This window comes from Penicillium crustosum (genome assembly GCF_028827405.1).
Source record: "Penicillium crustosum strain IBT 35664 chromosome Unknown utg000004l_segment0_segment0, whole genome shotgun sequence".
Classification (NCBI taxonomy): domain Eukaryota; kingdom Fungi; phylum Ascomycota; class Eurotiomycetes; order Eurotiales; family Aspergillaceae; genus Penicillium; species Penicillium crustosum.
Window position 1 is genome coordinate 2,273,746 of NW_026623125.1, and position 18,521 is coordinate 2,292,266.

An 18,521-nucleotide genomic window follows, 5' to 3' on the forward strand; every position below is an offset into this window, starting at 1 on the left:
AAGAACTGCAGCTTACAGTCCCATTTCTGCCTAGTCCTGGTGGCCTCAGCCTCTTACAAATCAGGCCATCGCAATTTCCAAGGTGCAGATGCTAAGGTAACTATGCAGCTGAAAGGCTTACCATCACATGCACTGTCTGCACCACTCGTGGAGCTCTTCCGCGTGGGGTGAGACATTTTCATTTATGCAGATCACGACTTTTAGTGTTGTTTGAGAACCGGTAGTTTGTGGAGCAGGGGATGAGAAGTTTACAATACGGAGTATAGTGGCTAGGACTATTTCTTGAATTCATTGGGAAATCCCCTATCGACTGTTTTCGATAATTGGTTTGGTTAACTCCTATATAGAACATCCGCTTCCATCACATTAAGTCAAAAGACAATTTTACAACTTTAAGGGATGGTGCTTGCTCCACTCTGCGGCCTAGGGCACTTTTAGCTTGTTTTTGATATTAATCCACTGGGAATAAAGGATTCTGATTTGACGAGATAACCCACAAAGTGGAGATACTCCCATGCGTGACCTGCATAACTTCATATTTTATTCACATTTTAAGCCCGACTAAGTAGCGTCTTAACTAGTGTTGTCAACCCTGGAAGGCCTAGATGCTGCTATCCTTGTTTTTTGTGTCGAGTACGGAGTACGGAGTAGCTCTGTCTCGAGCAAAGTGTTCGTGAAAAGCCAGGTTCAACTGCTGGGGTCGGCTCTACGTGATACTATTATCTACAATAGTTGGTCAAGAATCTACCCTTCACAGCCTATAGAGTGTAACCATGTTCATTTATGCCGACCGTATACTTTGGAACAGTCTCTCACGTTGTGCTTTGTACTTTATAGCTAACTAGTTACTTATAAAAAGTACAGGTATGATCCAAGTTGGTCAAAAGTACTCCCTCAGAAAGCACTGAAAATTCAGTTGGCTAAAAAGTTCCCCTCCGTAAATAGCCTTGAATTGTTTTATCGTGTATCTTGAATAATTGACAGGTGCAAGTTTGACGGAATCGGACATGTCCATCTTTGCCTGATACGGTCAAGAGAGCATGCTGTACCTGCGCTAATTCCCCGGGAGCAGTGGAACATGCATTTTGACAACGGACCACTCGGAATGCCGCATACACTTCTTCGTACAGGGTTTATCAGAATCAGATACTTGGACTGTAGGGCGTACTCCATCGTAGACGTGCTAGATGTGTATAACATACCTAAAATATAGTTCCGACTGTGGAGATAGAAAGGGGGTTAAACTTCAGATACACAAAAATGGCCAAGTTAGAACGTTTCAACCGTCCCAAGGGTGATCTTGTTGATCTTTTTCCCTTTGTGACTTGGCAGTTTTTTTTTTTTTTTTTTTTTATACGTTCTTTTTTGGGGATGTTTAGTTCCCATTAGGGTCTTTTTCCAAACGGGTTTATCTCTATACCGTACCCAAATGGATAAAGTACAGACTCCTCCGTAGTTAACATTCAGATAGTATGATAAATATGATGAATATGATAAATATCGTAAATATGATAAATATGATACATTTTCCAACTCTACCAAAAATAGCTCGGAGCATGGCCCACAGGTACGGAGTACTAACCTGTTAGCCCCCCTCAGGAGTCATGATCCACTTGAAAGACCCAGTCTCAATCTTCTCATCCCTGAACCCTAAGAGGTCGATAGCTCCAAATGTGGAATTGGAGACCGGGGTAGAACCAGTATGAGCGTGTTCCGATTCCGATGCAGTTCAGTACCTAGAATTGATGCCCGGAACCCTCCCGGCTCAGAGTTGATCAGGGGGTATATAAACAACCATGACGATCACCTCTCCGAATCTTCAATTATTCAACTGTCTTTCTTCTCTTTTCTCTCTTTACAGTCTATCGTTAATTCCTTTGGCGGCTGCTGCCTGCCTGTCCAGTCTTTCGCTTCTGTATACCCTTGTTCAGAAGACTTTATACCCCCAATAGCTTTGGGCCTATTACATTCGTTAATCCGACCAAAAAAAAAACGCAACATGCGTTCTTCTCTCGTTATGCTCGCCGGTCTGGCGGGCGCGGCTCTCGCCTACCCTACCGATAAGGCCGTGGAGCCCCGTACCCTGGGTCTCCTCGGTGAGATCCTCGGCGACATCACTGTCGACGTGACCTCCATCCTCAGTGCCGTCCTCGGCGGCCACTCCCACTCCTCTGTTGACCTTCTTGCTGGTCTGAGCGCTGAAGGTGCTGCCGCCCTCTCGGGTGGTGCTCTTGGCTGCAAGTCCGGCGTCATCCACCACAAGGCCAAGGCCGCCCTCAAGCTTTGGTTGCTCTTCCACGCCGACCTTGACCTCTCCCTCAAGAAGTCACTGATCTCCTGGTGTGAGGGTAACGACGAGCTCGTTCTCTCCGAAGATGTCCTGGCTGCTCTGTCCGTGTACATTCCCGGATGTGCCGATATCGCTGCCCAGGGTCAGCTTTACGTGACCATTGACGGTATCTTTGACGCTGCTAGCCTCGAGTCCGCCCTCGTCCTGAGTGCTAGTGCCCAAGCTTCCCTTGCCGCTTGGATTGAGGCTAAGCTTGATCTTGATGTCGGTGTCAAGGTCGGTCTGAATGTCTGCGCCGCTGGCGGTGTTGTTGGCAGTCTGGCCGCTGATATCAAGGCCTCCCTCCTCGCCTGGATCAACAGCAAGGAGTGTGACCTCAGCGCTCACCTCAAGGTCACCGTTCTTGCCTGGATCAACGGCCACGCCGGTGGCGACCTTGTTGAGATTGGTGCTCTCGCTGAGACTGCTCTCTCTACCATCTCCGTTGGTGCTTCCATCGGTGTGCACGTTCTGGAGTCCGGTCTTCTGTCTCTTGGTGGCCAGGCCTCTCTCGCCGCCTTCCTCGGCGTTGATCTCGCTGCTGGTCTCTCTACTGATGTCAAGCTCGCTCTCGAGGCATGCGCCAAGGGTGAGCTCGCCACCGCCGTGGAACTTGACATCCGCACCCAGCTCGCTATCTGGCTCCACAGCTCTGACTGCTCTCTGGGCGTTGAGCTCAAGGCTGTCGTCCTTCTTTGGCTGTCCTTCGCTGTCGAGGCTGATGTCTCCGCTTCCCTCGACCTGGTCGGTGGCCTCGTCACCGATGTCACCGGTCTCCTGACCGAGACCGTCAGCGGTCTCAGCGTTGACCTCCGTGGTGCCCTTTCCCTCTGCGCTGCCGGCGGTAGCTTGGTTGACCTGAGCTTCGCTGCCCGTGCTGAGCTCGCTGCTTTCCTCAGTGGCTGCACTTCCATTGATATCGATGTCACCATCCAGATCATCATCATCCAGTGGTTCACTGGCTGCAGCATCCCCGGTGCTCCCTCCGTCCCCGCCTCGTCTTCCGTTCCCAGCCTGCCCTCCAGCACCCCCTACCTGCCCGGTACCTCCGCTGTGCCTTCCGGTCCCAGTGCCTCCGTCTCCGTCTCTGTCCCCGCTGGCACCCCCGCTGTGCCTTCCGGTCCCGGTGCCTCTGTTTCCGTCTCTGTTCCCGCCGGTACCCCCGTCCCCAGCGGCCCCGCCGCCAGCACTACCCCCTGTGATACCGAGACCTCTGAGATTGTCAGCTCTACTGTGATCCCCGGTGGCCCCAACGGTTCCGGCTCTGTCACTGTTCCTGCTGTTCCCACCGGTACCGCCCCTGCTGAGACCCCCTCCGGCCCTGCTGGCACCACCGATGTCCCCGTTCCCTCCGGCCCTGCTGCTAGCACCACCCCCTGTGACACCGAGACCTCCGAGATTGTCAGCTCCACTGTGATCCCCGGTGGCCCCAACGAGTCCGGCTCCCAGACCGTTACCATCCCTGCTGTCCCTACCGGCACTGCCCCCGCTGAGACTCCCACCGGCGTTTCTCCCACCGGTACTCCTGTCGCTAGCGTTCCCGGTGCTAGCACCACCCCCTGTGACACCGAGACCTCTGAGATTGTTAGCTCTACTGTGATCCCCGGTGGCCCCAACGAGTCCGGCTCCCAGACCGTTACCGTCCCTGCTGTCCCTACCGGCACTGCCCCTGCTGAGACTCCCACCGGCGTTTCTCCTACCGGCACTCCTGTCGTGACTGGCCCCGCTGCCAGCACCACCCCCTGTGACACCGAGACCTCTGAGATTGTCAGCTCCACAGTGATCCCCGGTGGCCCCAACGAGTCCGGCTCCCAGACCGTTACCGTCCCTGCCGTGCCTACCGGCACTGCTCCTGCCGAGACTCCCTCCGGCGTTGCTCCCACCGGCACTCCTGTCGCTACCGGGCCCGCTCCTTCCGGCCCTGCTGCCACCACCGATGTGCCCGTTCCCTCCGGCCCTGCTGCCTCCACTCCCTGCGACACTGAGACTTCCGCGGTCGTCACCTCGACCGTGATCCCCGGTGGCCCTATTCCCTCCGGCCCTGCTGCCACCACCGACGTGCCCGTTCCCTCCGGTCCCGCTGCCTCCACTCCCTGCGACACTGAGACCTCCGCGGTCGTCACCTCGACTGTCATCCCCGGTGGCCCTGCTCCCTCCGGCCCTGCCCCTACCAGCGCTCCCAGCGCCCCCTCCGGCGGTGACGTCGTCACTATCACCAAGACTGTGACTGCCACCGTCTGCGGCTGCGAGTAAAGCGGACACCGTCCCTGGACTCCGAAGACAAGGCTCTAAAAGGCCCTCTCATAGTATTTCCTTCGTCAATTGTTGATTTTTTGTTTTTTGCTTTTTGAGCCCTATCCACGACAAGATGATTTTCCACACACGTTGGGTGTCAATGTGGCTGCCCATGCTTGACACACCCTTCCATCCCACCTTGTGATCTGCCGTCTCTCCGCCTCTGGCGTCTCTGTAGATAAATAATTCTAATTCTAATCTGCTTGTGTGGAGATTGACATATTCTGTTCATCATGTGTATCGCATATCTCATGTTCTGGTGTGTTTTATGTATGGTTCTGGATATCGGCATGCTGAAGATCCCTTGTCAACTGATGACTTGAGTGTATATATATCTTTCCCTTTAATGGAGTACATTCCTTTGTGTTATTGTGTTAGCGATATGTTTTTTTCTCAACTAAGGATAACATCATCTTTTCCTTCAATGTATTCCACCTTCAGGACTTACCAGTGTATACAACAGAGCACGTCAATCCGATTTAAAAAGAAAGAAAGAAGGAAAGAAACAGTAATTGGGATTGGAATTGTTACAAACATCGAAGTACATGTACAGCGCTAAAACGCACACATTTCGTTGGGAAAAATCTCAAAGTTCAAGTCACAAATGGCCAGTGTTAATCCCTCCCCACTGGTTCTTGCTGCTCTCGTTTAGTCCTGCTTTGGCTGTGAGGCACTGCTCGGCTTCTCGCTAGATCGGCGACGCATAGCGATACATTTCTCACGGAGTAATTTCTCACGAAACTCAGTTGAATGGATCCACGAAGAAAGTGGTTTCTTGGTCTAAGTGTTGCGAGTTTGTTAGTATCCAATTCAAGATAGCAACATCCGGACCAACATGACATGTGAAATTTTTAGACGAACATTAAGTAGGAATTGAATCTGGGTGGTAAAGGATACAAGGTGGAGGTCGAACCAGGAATCTCTATTCTCAATGACCAACCTGCTCGGCAACTTTTGTCTCACTGTCATCAGCCTTGGTGTCATCAGCCTTGGACGGGTCATCAGCTTTCAAAGGGGGTTGGGTGGAATCATCGTTCTCATCAGCCACCTTGCGTCGTTTTTCATCAGGGTTGTATCTTTCCAAAGAACGGCGCCGCTTGCCGTCGGTGTCCTTCTTGGGGCTGCGGCTGCGGCTGCGGCTACGGCTTCGACTACCGCTGGAGCTGCGGCGTCGACGGTTCTCACCACGATCACGTGTGTCAGGGGTGCGACTGCGACTGCGGCTCAAGCGACGAGAATCGCGGCGGGCATAGCGTCCAGATGAGCGGCGGGATCTCGAGGGAGATACAGACTTAGGGGAGTCTGCCTGGCGCCGAGTGTGGCGGGGCTGCGATGATACACTGCGGCTACGAGAGACGGAGCTTCGTCGGCGGCGGTCTCCTCTGGGGGAACGTGAGCGCGGGGAACGGCTGCGGGAAATGGGTCTTGCTTTAACACGGTCACCGTAATCCGGACTGCTGCGTCTTCTCGCTCCTCCGCGGTTGCGTCGCTCGGGAGATACCGAGTTGCTTGGGGAACGGGGGCGGCGTTCGCGTCGTCTGTGGCGTGGTTCATCGCGGTTTCGACGAGATGGGGATGATGGCTTTGGGGATCGAGATGGAGAACGACTGCCGTGTGAAGACATGGAGGGTCGGCGGCCGCGACGATTGCCAGGCGGCACGTAGGAGTCAAAGTCACGTCGCGGAAGAGGCTCGCGGAATCGGTCGCGGCTACGGTCTTGGTCTCTGGGAGGCGGAGATCGTCTATTGTTGAAATCTCGTCCTCGACCTCCACGGCCACCACGATCACCGCGATCACTACCTCTTCCTCCACGTCCGCGGTCTGTTCGCTCGCGGCGTCTCATATCGTCCAGCTCTCGTTCGCGCTGTTGGTCTTGTTCCCGTTGGCGTCGAAGTGCCTCACTAGCTTTCTCGGCTTCGAGCTATATTGTATTATGGTTAGAAGATATCCAGGGCCGATCTCACGCTTACAATCACCTTCTCTTGTATGAGCTCAAGCTTCTTAGCCTCCAGGAGCTCCTTCGGAACGCCCTGTGGATTGGCCTGACCGCTCAGGCACAACGACCATAGCTCTTGGCAGAACTTGGGAGTATCTTTGTCGAGGAATCCGGTAAGTTGGATTTGGAGAGATTTGATATCGGGCTAGAACCAGAAACAGGTGTCAGCAAACTAGGGTCGGGACGCTAGATATCCGACGGGCCAACATACATAGCGTGATCCCTCCAGATGGGCGAAACAGAGCTCGATAACGACGTCATCCTCGTTTCCCAATATTTTGGAGATTTGACTTGCGATCCATCTACGTAGGTGGGGAAAAAAGCAATGTCAGTAAACCGGAGATCCGAAAAAACGCCGGGGAAAGTCACTTACTTCTTCATAACCTCAATATTGACCTTGGTCATATCCACCTTCTTATTGAACTCAGGGGGGAACTTGGTCCGCCTGATTAGCTTCGCATCCACGCTGGACGCCATTTTTGCTAGAGTCGGAGGTGAGGGAAGGAAAGCCCATGACGAGCAAACGCGAGAGATAGATGTCCGCGGTGTTCTCATTGCACTTGTGGTCGTTCGGGGGTGCCGTAGTTGGAGTATTCGCCCGATTTCTAAGGCGCCGAACTCGCCAATATCTAGGAGTTCGACAATGTCCATACTACATTACTGCCTAGGTAGTTAGTTATATATGTCTGAAGTTTGGATTCCTGTATATAGTCATATATATCCTATTTCTTTTTAAAAAAAGAATAATAAGAAAATGACATACTAGGCTGGTTCTTTATTTTTCCTTATTGGGGTGTATATACACATAGATCACAGTATATACCGGATTTTAGGCTGTAGTGGGAGTTTTCCCGATCGGAGTGCCGCCGCTTTATGAGGGTGTTCATGGTCTTGCTCATTAAGTATTTCACAGCACAGGGTGATTAGTGACCACTTCATCGGACCCAGTAAGCAATCAGATATTCAAATCATGCTTTGGTTAAGGGAGACAACCAGAGGGAGTCGAGAGATCCCAGCTCGGCGTTTGGCTTCGAGTTCTTGCTTCAGCTGGATGAAGCGCTTCCATAGTCATACGCAACAGGTTAATTGAACTGTGATTGATTGATTGATTGATTGATTGACTGGAGGGCGTCCTTTGAACTTTAAACCTCTCTTGCACTTCTCAGAGGAAAGCTCAACGTCAATGTGCACAGCTATGAGCCGGAAGATCTTGAGCGCATGCTGTCAGTGCTTCATGAATTCATGCCTTGGAAACGGGGGAAGTGCCTGAATTGTTAAAATGGAGTATGTTCGCTTATTCGTATCAGTTTCATTTTCTGCCTGACCTCAGAAAAATCACTATTGCTACTTTTGCAGAGAATGAGCTTTTCAAAGCAGAGGCATATGGGGCCAATTTACGGGGACCAAAATCTTGGCTGATCATAGTGTCTAAGTTGCATTGAAGTCGGTATGAAATTGCTCCTTTCGAAAAGCGATGTTTGATCTCTCTAACATCGAAAGGATCATATTGGAGAGGGCAACTATGCAAAGTACCTTGTGTGTGTGGATTGAAAGCGCTACATTCAATCGCCTAACAATCACCTAATCATGTCGTATCAACCCTGAATACATTAACAAAACAGGATGGCGCATCTTCGCTCCAATGGAAGAGCTCTTCGTATTATCTCGAATGTCTTGAATCTTGACTAAGGCTCTCAAGTCCGACAACAGGAAGAAGCATGGTCCGACAAGTTGTGGTAGATTGGTCTTGATCTATGGATGGCGTACGGTAACTAGGCGAACAATCTGATGACGAGGTGATGTTACGCCGCCTTCCAAACTGTCGTTCCTGATTGATTTCATGCCTCGCCTCAGTACACTGCTTGGAGTTACGGGAAGAGGTGCTTTTTGCGAGCCAGTGCCCTCTCATTGGAATTCTATATCCAGATAACTATATCCATTATAGGAAATGAGGCCACCACCCAGTCGAGAGGACGTTTAGTCCATTACATCCAAATATATGAGGCCATCCCTGATGTACCCATCGTTGTTGAAGCCACTAGCTATGGGAGAGAGAGAGGAAGAAGAACCATAATCTATTCAATCTATTTAAAGCAGGGTATTTATACCCTGACAAACAAAGACAGGCTCAGTCTGCAAACAAATAGAGGCATCAATGAGATGACTAGACAAAGGCATCAATAGCATGACCGACATTGTCCAATACCCATTAATACCTCCGCGTGTGGCTTTCAATACAGGCTCTCGCTCTTGTTATTATCAACTTTTACCGTCCGCCAATGATATCTCCTCTTGGCGGCGGCGAACACTGATTTGCGTAAACGGATCGCTGGAAAGCCCAAACCCATACGTCATGGCTTGCGGCTTCTGGTCACCAAGCTTCAGGTCATACTTGAGTAGCAGATGACAGAGAGCAATCTTCAATTCCGTAGCCGCAAAAAATCGTCCAGGGCAGGCATGATTGCCAAAGCCGAAGCCGGTGTGATCCGATGTGACTGAGACCAGCTGCGTCTGATGGGCTCGCTCTGGCACATCGCGCATTTTGATGAACCGATAGCCATCATACTGATCCCCATTGGTGTAAGAAGAGTTCGGGTCCAGGGAGTGGTCATCGACCATGGCGATATAGGTTCCTTTGGGAATCAGGGTCCCGTCACTCAGTGTAATATCTGCCGTCACGTACCGGTATAGAGATACTAAGTCCGAGAATCAATTTTAGTCACATTGTTATCATCAAGGTAGGGAACGGGTATACGGACTGATCTGCATTGGTTTCAGGCGTTGGCTTTCTTTCAGGACGCTATCTAGAAGCTTGAGGTTGTAGATCGCATTCTTACTCCAACCGTGCTGGGTAATGACCGTGACAATCTCTTCTCGTAGTGGCTGAAGTAGCTCAGGGTGTTCGCAGAGGTCAAAGATAACCTGCGATAAAAGGTCCGCGCTCGTATGAGTCGCCACAACTGCCAGACCCATCTGAAGCAGGGCTGGGTCATAGTAGCCTCCCTTAGCACAGTCCTCCAGCCATTGGACGGTGTCCACATCGCTCGCCTCCGTTTCAAGAGAGGCGCCTTTCCGGTTTTGCTCTCGTTGCTGTAGAACTTGTGAGATAATGCCGCGCGCCTCTTGGACTTGGCTGCGTAGCTTCTTGCAGGAGGGCAGAAACCAATGAACCAGCCAGAGTAACCAGCGAGGCCACATTCGAAGTCTCTCCGCGGTCATAAATGCCTCGACAGTGTAGTTAATCATGATCCCTATCCAGGCCGGGTTCCGGCAGACTTGGGGGCCCAGGAATATTCTTGCGGAGAGGCGAGCCACCAGCTGGAGGGAAGTCTCCTTCACATTGATCTGATGCCATTCTGCTACAGTTAGGTCTATCCAGTTCTCTGAGATTTTTTTCTTCAAGATTCTCACCTGAGCTATCCGTGAGTTGTTGTTGGAGAACAAAGTCTGTCTCCTCGGAGAGCGGAATGCCCACCGCGCCTAGGGAATACGCTCATCAACTTTTGCTCACTCCAGAGCCCAAACTCAAACGAATGCACTCACCAATGGAGGGAGTAAGTTTGGTTCGTACCATGGCTGCAAAGACTTTAGGGTTTGTCTTCACATGGTTGAAGGGTTCGAATCCTTGAAGCCAGCCGAAGAAATCCTGTTAAATTAGGGCTACCGCATATCAATTGCCTGGGAAGTTACGGGAAGTTACACTTACATCCTCAGGTGGCTTCGTATTGTTAAGACTCTTGTGATCACGAAGCTCATTCCGATACTTGGAATGGAGTACGAGGAGGATCCGGTTGTTTGTTACCAGGCGAAATGCGTTGTTCGTCTATCGTGAACGAGCAATATGGATACATCAGCCAAGATCACTGCTAGGGGACAGGGAGCGCACCTTGGAGAGACCCTCCTTCAGCAGGCTGCGCGCCTGGGTAATGAAGCGAATCTTGGATTGCGTGTAGAACAGTTCCCCCGGTCGCTTACTATTGATGAATGGATACTGAGCCAAGGGATCCGGAGAAAAGAACACAACGATGGCCCAAATCCCCAGTAGCAGGGATCCGCCCACCCACCAGGTGTTGACATCGGCCATCATCACAGCGATTACCTCCGCTTATTTTGAGGGGAGAAAATTCTACCTTCAATGATGGTAATAGTCTTCACTAGGAGGGCGTGGAGTAACTCTGGTCACGGTTCTTTTATTTGAGGTGACTGAAATATTTGAACGACCAAGGAATACTATTTCAGACTGAATTGCAGGGATCAAAAGTATCTAGTGGTTTTCCAAGGCCACTTCCGTCCGTTCAGGGTCGATCTTCGCTAGTGACTACATCTGGATCATGGATGGAACCGTGTGATCAAAACCGCCATCGGTGAATCCAGCCCAGCAACCCCGTATGTTGTAAGGGGAATGTCAATATGCAGGGTATTTTGGACAAGGCATAATTTTCACCTAAATGAGACACTGTGAAACCTTTGCATGTGCAAGATATCAATCTCGTGGCCTGCTGATGCATCTCAGCTACTATTTCCGAATCAGTGAACTTGTATCTTCAGGCCACGCATCATCCAGCCAAGCTGATAGACCGATTAGGGAGAACGCAGTATGCATTCATCTAAGGTATGTTGATTGGCAAGCAAGGTACATCTTCACCGCCAGGCAACTGGTTGTTGGAAATCTGATGTGTCGACACTCTACTACGACAGCACGGCCGAGAAATACGCTGATGTATGCACGCCACAGGTAATGTGGTATTCTTGCAGATGCATATAAAAAATTAAATACAAACAAAGTTATAAGCTACTTAATGATGCTTGATGAGGAATAATTATTTGCATTCATATTACTAGCAAAAAAAGTAAAGTGGCATGCATGCATTAGCGTATGTACTTCTCAGCCGGGCTGTCGTAGTAGGGTAGGCAGCATCCAGCCCCGTATTGCAGGCGGTAACAACGGATATAGAATGCCTTATCACTGCCCGAGACCAAATCAGCAAACTTTCCTCACACCCAGGAACCCCACATACTCTTTTTCATGGCCCAGACACGAAAGCTGGTCACGGTATATGGAGCCACCGGTAACCAAGGCCGGTCGGTGGTGAAGTCTTTGCTCCGCGCTCCAGATTCCTTTGAGGTGCGGGCAATCACTCGAGATCCCAATTCTGTTGCAGCGCAGGAACTCTCTACTTTGGGAGCTAGTCTTGTCCAGGCGGATGGGTCCCAGAGTAACCAGATGACTGATGCCTTCCAAGGATCATGGGCGGTTTTCCTAAACATCAATTCGGACGACCCGGTAAGTGGATTTCGGCAACCATATGCTCCTAGTTGTAAAGCTAAAAGGATGGTCCTCAGGTCTTTTGGGATCCCAAGGGTCCCACCGAGTTTGATTATGGCAAAAGAATCATAGACAGTGCCATCATGGCTGGTGTGAAGACTTTGGTCTACAGCACCGGAGCGGCCTGTAAGGAGCTAACCAAGGGCACGGTTTCTCTCCGACATCTTGACAGTAGGAGGCTCCGTTTAGTCAAGTCATCTTGGATCCCACTATGACAGCTAACAATCTCCCAGCAAAGAACCAGATTGAGACGTATGCTCGTTCCACGGGAGCCTTTGAAAATCTTGTTCCCATCATCCCGGGGTATTTTCTAGAGAATTTCCTTTTCAAGCAGGGCGCATTCATCATGGGGGGATTCCCATGGGAGACTGATGCGGAGGGATATTTGACATGGAAGGTACCGTACTGGGGTGGCGATGAGCGAATCCCCTTCCTCAGCGTTGCGGATGACTTCGGCGATATTGTTCACGGCATCCTCATCTCCCCGTCAGAGTATCATCTTCAGGTAGTGCAAGCCATGAGTGAGATCACCGATTACCAGAAAATGACAGAGGCGTTCGCACAAGGTAAGCGCGCTCGACCCTTAGATGCTCTACATCAGGCTGACATGCTCCCAACCCCTAGTGACTGGTAAGAAAACACGGTTCCAGCCGATACTACCAACCTGGAAGGCGTTTGATGCCTCAGGGAACCAAGGATTTGAGGATGTGAAATCCATGTTCGGATTTACTCAAGAGACCCAAGGGCACTACTTTGGTCGAGAAGCCACAGATGATCAAGTTTCCAAGAATCTCAAAGCGAGCGCTGTATTGGATTATAAAGAATCGCAGCAATCGTCCTCTTTGAAAACCGTTCGCGATTGGTTTGCACGGGAGTTTGCTGCATGATCTGCCCATGTAGCTGCTCAGAAATAGTGCGCCCCCTTTTACACACCACTTTTCATATAGACCTCTCTTCATCTCTCTCATAATGTTGTTCGTTATTCGGCCAGCCATCAGATGATATGTAAGCACAAGTAGTGCCACAGAATCAAGATTGTGTGACGTAGGCACTCGTACTACATCCCTACTTTGCTTTTCATTGTATTTTTCTAACGTTAAATTCCAATTCGGGAATATCTAAAAATGTCTTCCAGATATCCCGTGAGACCAAAAAGGACGGGGTTGTCGGTTCCTCGCAAGGAAGAGGTATCAACTGGCCGGATGTGAGGTACTTCACAAGCCAGGGTTAGAAACGGGAAAATACCTGCTTCCAACCATGTATCCTTTCACCACCAGATATGGTAAACTAGTCAAATGCAGTGCACATGCTGCGTCAGGATGTGGGCTTTCCACAGCTCACGCAAGAAGAGCTGTACAAAGAAAGCGAGCAAGGCATCTATCTAATCTTCCCCTTATGGCGGTGTGGACATAAATAATGCATATGACTTTGAACTAGAGCCACCTCGATGGTTCGTTGCATCTTGTGAGTACCGGTTTTAGCTGGCCATCTGCAACTATTGAAAGATACAGGAAAACCACTGCGGGCAAGGCACTACCCTACTACGACAGCCCAGGTGAGAAGTACATACGCTAATGCATGCATGCCACTTTACTTTTTTAATGCAAATAATCATTCCTCATCAATCATCAGTATGTAGCTTATAGTTTTGCCTGTATTTAATTTCTTATATGCATCTGAAAAATACCATATTACCTGTGGCGTGCATACATCAGCGTATTTCTCGGCTAGACTGTGTAGTTAGCTACGGAGTTCTCCGTGGACTGCGACTTGTCGCATACAGAAACCAGGGTGATTCAACGCCTTGCATGTGGCTAGAGCACCGATAGAATCGAAGTGCCCATGGGGATCCGCTATCCGAATCGATACTTCAAGCGCCAACAGTAACGAGGTCCGACTCACCAACTTCCTCCCTTTCATTCCGACGTGAATTTACTTCTTTGTCCCATATAACCATGACAGTTATGGTATCCCGGATTGAGTATATCGGGCAAATCGTCCGCGGTGAGGCCACGGTCATCTGGATCCTCGTGGCCTTGGTCCTCGTGGCTTACTTGATCCTCCCCAACCCAACCTACCGCACCAATGTCAAAGTCCCGACGGTAAGGTATCTGGGAGGCTGGATGCCTGATCTGGTGGACCGTCTATTCTTTAATACCAAGGCAACCTCGGTGATCTACGACGGTTATAAGCAGGTAAGTGGGAAAAAGAAGGCCCGGGTTTGTTATGGGTGCTAATGCCCAGGTAGTACAAGAAGAAGGCATATAAGGTGCTGAAGGCCGATGGCGATCTCGTAGTCCTCTCGACCCGGTACGCCGAGGAGCTACGGCAATTGCCTGCATCGACTCTAAATGCCCTTGAGGCCACCTTTACAGTAAGACCTCCACCCCCACTCCCTTGACGTTCGCACGACATTAAACCACATGGCACCAGGATCACGTCGGCGATTACACAACCATTCTTACCGACAGCCACCTGCACACTGAGACCATCCAAAAGCGGTTGACCCCGGCAATCGGTAGGAGCCCCGTGGATGTCAGGAAGACCGATCGCTAATCCCCATCGCAGGCAGACTAATCCCTCGTATTATCTCTGAGCTTGACCACGCTTACGAGGTGGAATTTCCCAAGTGTGACGGTATGTCCAGATCCCTAACCCACGACGTATGCATCGGATTTTCGGACTAACCGTACTTGGACGAGAGGCAAGTGGGTGGCAATCAACCCATACGAAGTCTTCTTGCGTCTCGTAGCCAGGGTGGGCGCTCGTATCTTTATCGGAGACACGCTGTGCCGGGATGAACAATGGCTGAAGGCCTCGATCGACTACACCAAGAACATCTTCGTGACTATTGCGCTGTTGCGGCCCGTTCCTGGATTCCTCCAGCCCTTGGTCGGGCGAGTCTTACCCAGCAGTCGGAGTTTGAATCATCAGCTTGCCTATATCAAGAATGAATTCCTGGGTCCCCTCATCGAGAAGCGCCGGGAGATGGAATCATCAGGTGACCCCAATTATGAAAAACCTGACGATTTTCTACAGTGGATGATGGACCTCGCCAAGACAGAGCAGGAGTCACATCCACATAACCTGGCCCAGCGACTTCTCGGAATCACCAGCATGGCGGTTGTCCACACGAGCGCCATGAGTCTCACGCATATTCTATACGACCTACTGGTCATGCCACAATGGCTGCAGCCTCTCCGTGACGAGATCCAGGAGGTCAACCCTGATTGGCACAGCACCACGCAGGCCCACCTCATTGGACTCAAGGGCATGGACAGCTTTCTGAAGGAATCGCAACGATTCAATCCTCCGGGGGAGCGTAAGTTATTTGTCCCAACGACCGTTTGGAGATTATATTGACGCAGAACCTGGCAGTCTCGTTTCACCGTGTGGTCAAGCACGATCTGACCCTTTCAGATGGTCTTTTCCTCCCCAAAGGCACGCATATTTGCATGGCGGCGGGACCCATCTCGCGGGATGCGGATGTGATGTCGGACCCTGACACGTTCGATGCCTTCCGCTTCGTCAAGGAGAATCGACCAACCTCGGGCTTTGTCAGCACCGGTGCCACCAATATGCATTTCGGGCTTGGCCGCTATGCCTGTCCCGGCCGGTTCTTCGCTGCCTTCGTCATGAAGGCCATCCTTAGCCGATTCCTCGCCGACTATGACTTCCGGTTTGGTCCCGATCAGAAGGACCGCCCCAAGAATATGATGATCGGGGACAAGATCGTCCCGAATGTGTCCACTCCGATCTTCATCAGGAAAAGAACCACATCAAAACCCCTTTGATCTCCCTCGGTTGTTAGGGTATTCATTTGCTAGCTTTTGTGTCTCGTGCAGTTATATACACATCGGGAGTAACCATGGACAAAGAAGCGAGACGTGGTCTTAGACTACGAATTCCCGACGATTAGGGTGAATACAAGTTGACCATGCACATGAACATCCACGTCTCCAGTTAGTACAAACGAAGTAATGGCTAATGGCGTCCGCTCGTAAATTTATGAGGCCTGAGACCTGAGACACCAAGTGCATCGGAGGCGGTGAGGTGGCAGCACAACGCGTGGGGGCTTATTTCCCTGGGCATCAACTAATTGTCGAGATATAATACCTGAAAATGCGATTTAGGGGGTTTAATCAATCGATCTCTGACTCCTATCCAAGTACCGCGCATTACGTGTAAATGTAGGGAATCACCCACTCTGGCACTGATAAAGATAGTCTTCTGATGAAAAAACAATCTTGATCCATGTAGAATTGATACAAGACATGATAGATCTGATCAAAAGAAAAGGTGAAATGAAGTATTTGGTCCCCGAACTCCAGTTAAGAACTGAGAGCAGAAAAAGTAAATAATCGATTGCATGAATTGATCAGTATATTGAAAGCCATGCATGCATCCATTCCTTAAAGGATTTATAGATTCTTCGATATATTTGGAAACTCGGAAAAGTGCCTAAATTTGGGCATATTTTCTTAGCTAGAATGATCAGACCTTATTGATTGAATCAGTGGAAAAATACGGAGACGGATTTCTGATTTCTGCGTAGTAGAAATTTTGCCAAGCCCCATGTATGCAATAGAATGATTGAATGCTACCCCAAAATCATTCCGTCGACAGAATCTCCAGCTAATTCATAACGCCATTCTTTGTTTACGTTGACTTCAAGTCCAGCTTTTCTTTCCTGCCCCATAGGGCCAGCCAGTCTTGAATGGAGGAGCTAGACTCGGCCAGTTCAGCCATGCACATCTGATGCACGTTATCACTGCGGATCGCCCGTAGGGCATTTCGCACGTTTCGGGGGAAGGAGATTGCAGCGCAAGCTCTACCCAGTGGCCATCGGGGGCGTTCATGGCCAGCACGATAGGGTAGCTCAACTCACCATTGCAGAGGTCCTCGGCAATAGCCCCCTTCATCTTAGCATATTCAGTTGAATAAACATTCTTGCAATCGTTTTGGAGTTGAGAGTACCAGCTAGCAAGCATCAGTTAGGGATTGAGACCACAGGAGAAGGGTGTGGGCAGGCACATACGCGACAAGGGTCATGGTATCATCCATCGACCGGTCCTCTAGCACTAGGTGGCCGAGTAGTCGGAAGAGTGAGCCTGTCTTAAGAGATGCCATTCGCTGATAGGCGGCGGCTCGCTCGGAGGGAGCGGTCGGGAAGTTCTTGAGGCCGTCTCGGCGCCACACGAGTGATAAGTCCTGGCCTTCGAGAATATTCTCGAGGTCCTGCATCAACCAGGGAGCGAGATGCGGGAAGCCGGTTGTCGTCTGATTCAAAATTTGGGTGACTCGGAAGTAGGCGCGATTGGCAGTTTCCGACGGGCCGTAGATGCGGTGGGCAGCTGGTCGCCCTTTACGGAAGTCACTGCCGTCAGAGATCTGGGAGTATTAGAATTGGGGGTGCGTCGGCTTTGGTATTCTCAAGGTATGGAACGTACATCATCAACCAGCATCAAACAGAGGTGGATGGCATCCATGATCTCCAGCACCATCTTGTACTTGGCTGGGTCATCATGTTGGAGAGTGGGAGACAACTTGTGCACGAAAGGAGCCCAATGATGATGGCCGTAGATCTGACGAATATAGCTGTACGGACATTCTAAGGATGTCGTGCTTGCTGGGTCCTTCTGACCGATCAATTGGTATTTTTTCGACAACCACCGCGGCGCAGGGAAGCGATCAATGGAGATATAGAGAACGACAACCAGTGCCAGAGCACCAACGGTTAGAGTCAGGTACGACAGCGAGAGCTGCGACCATCCACTCAGAGGGGTCGTTAGCATAGTGGTCATATTGTACTGGGCCTGAGAATTGAGTCAGGGGGAGGTAATGTAGAGAGATTTCGCGAAATTTGAATGATGCGACATAAAACGAGAAATGGGACTTGATAGGTACCGGAGACTGTCCGAGGAGCCGCAATGAGTGTTTACAAAGTAATTATCATGCAGGCAATCTATATCGAAATCGCGGTGTGATGGATGACAGGCTGCATTTAATGGGCTTCCTGAATAGGTGTATCAGCTTCAACTACATCCAAAAAAGCAAACAAGATCACTAAGTGGGTTTACAATTTGCAGTAAGGGACAGAAATTCTCTGTATCCGCGTTAATACGCCCACATGGAACATGTCTCCTGTACGGGGGACTGTCTTGAATTTCCCCAAGAGGTTGCAAGGAAAAAGGATACATGAATCACTGCATCTGACCTCGTGCGTGTGATCCCCCAAGCACAGCATGAAGCGTTGATCATGTCATCCACCACACGGAATAAGAAGCAGCGGCGCAGCCTGTCTGAGGAATTCCAGACTATTGCCACCAGCATCAGAGGACCAGAACACAACAAACCAACCAACTATCTTCATTTCAATCATGGATGGATTTGATGTTTCCCAGGCTCCGCCCGAATATCGGGCTGTGGAGCCCATTGCCAACATTTTTGTCCTGGGGATGGGGCTCGGGTGGCTAATCAACTATGTCGGAATGATTTACCAATCATTTAAGGACGAGACTTACGGGATGGCCATCATGCCACTGTGTTGCAATATCGCCTGGGAAATTGTGTAT

The 18,521-nt window shown here is 50.4% G+C and overlaps 7 protein-coding genes across 7 annotated transcripts; 3 read left to right on the top strand and 4 right to left on the bottom strand.

Annotated features, from left to right (window-relative positions):
• Positions 1 to 1,999: 1,999 nt before the first annotated feature.
• N7487_009897 (putative cell wall protein) lies at positions 2,000 to 4,582 on the top strand (the record flags this gene model as incomplete). Its single annotated transcript, XM_056877627.1, has 1 exon — positions 2,000 to 4,582. One exon carries the CDS (start codon positions 2,000 to 2,002, stop codon positions 4,580 to 4,582), a length of 2,583 nt encoding a protein of 860 aa, XP_056726207.1.
• A 1,266-nt stretch (positions 4,583 to 5,848) lies between these two features.
• Positions 5,849 to 7,097, bottom strand: N7487_009898 (PWI domain-containing protein; the record flags this gene model as incomplete). The annotated part of the gene is made up of 5 exons (XM_056877628.1): positions 5,849 to 6,462; positions 6,527 to 6,545; positions 6,595 to 6,765; positions 6,832 to 6,922; positions 6,994 to 7,097. 5 exons carry the CDS (start codon positions 7,095 to 7,097, stop codon positions 5,849 to 5,851), a joined length of 999 nt encoding a protein of 332 aa, XP_056726208.1.
• Positions 7,098 to 8,879: 1,782 nt separating this feature from the next.
• N7487_009899 (cytochrome P450) lies at positions 8,880 to 10,795 on the bottom strand (the record flags this gene model as incomplete). Its single annotated transcript, XM_056877629.1, has 6 exons — positions 10,507 to 10,795; positions 10,327 to 10,443; positions 10,164 to 10,266; positions 10,032 to 10,100; positions 9,380 to 9,976; positions 8,880 to 9,316 (listed from the first exon to the last, which is right to left on the bottom strand). Exons 1-6 carry the CDS (start codon positions 10,705 to 10,707, stop codon positions 8,880 to 8,882), a joined length of 1,524 nt encoding a protein of 507 aa, XP_056726209.1. The 5' UTR covers positions 10,708 to 10,795.
• An 851-nt stretch (positions 10,796 to 11,646) lies between these two features.
• On the top strand, positions 11,647 to 12,833 carry N7487_009900 (NmrA/HSCARG family protein; the record flags this gene model as incomplete). Its single annotated transcript, XM_056877630.1, has 4 exons — positions 11,647 to 11,904; positions 11,964 to 12,117; positions 12,180 to 12,512; positions 12,571 to 12,833. 4 exons carry the CDS (start codon positions 11,647 to 11,649, stop codon positions 12,831 to 12,833), a joined length of 1,008 nt encoding a protein of 335 aa, XP_056726210.1.
• Positions 12,834 to 13,901: 1,068 nt separating this feature from the next.
• N7487_009901 (cytochrome P450) lies at positions 13,902 to 15,740 on the top strand (the record flags this gene model as incomplete). Its single annotated transcript, XM_056877631.1, has 6 exons — positions 13,902 to 14,141; positions 14,195 to 14,320; positions 14,380 to 14,464; positions 14,515 to 14,583; positions 14,651 to 15,268; positions 15,325 to 15,740. 6 exons carry the CDS (start codon positions 13,902 to 13,904, stop codon positions 15,738 to 15,740), a joined length of 1,554 nt encoding a protein of 517 aa, XP_056726211.1.
• Positions 15,741 to 16,605: 865 nt separating this feature from the next.
• On the bottom strand, positions 16,606 to 17,790 carry N7487_009902 (terpene cyclase; the record flags this gene model as incomplete). Its single annotated transcript, XM_056877632.1, has 4 exons — positions 17,397 to 17,790; positions 16,985 to 17,337; positions 16,747 to 16,926; positions 16,606 to 16,672 (listed from the first exon to the last, which is right to left on the bottom strand). Exons 1-4 carry the CDS (start codon positions 17,748 to 17,750, stop codon positions 16,606 to 16,608), a joined length of 954 nt encoding a protein of 317 aa, XP_056726212.1. The 5' UTR covers positions 17,751 to 17,790.
• Positions 17,791 to 18,208: 418 nt separating this feature from the next.
• Positions 18,209 to 18,391, bottom strand: N7487_009903 (uncharacterized protein; the record flags this gene model as incomplete). Its single annotated transcript, XM_056877633.1, has 1 exon — positions 18,209 to 18,391. One exon carries the CDS (start codon positions 18,389 to 18,391, stop codon positions 18,209 to 18,211), a length of 183 nt encoding a protein of 60 aa, XP_056726213.1.
• Positions 18,392 to 18,521: the final 130 nt, after the last annotated feature.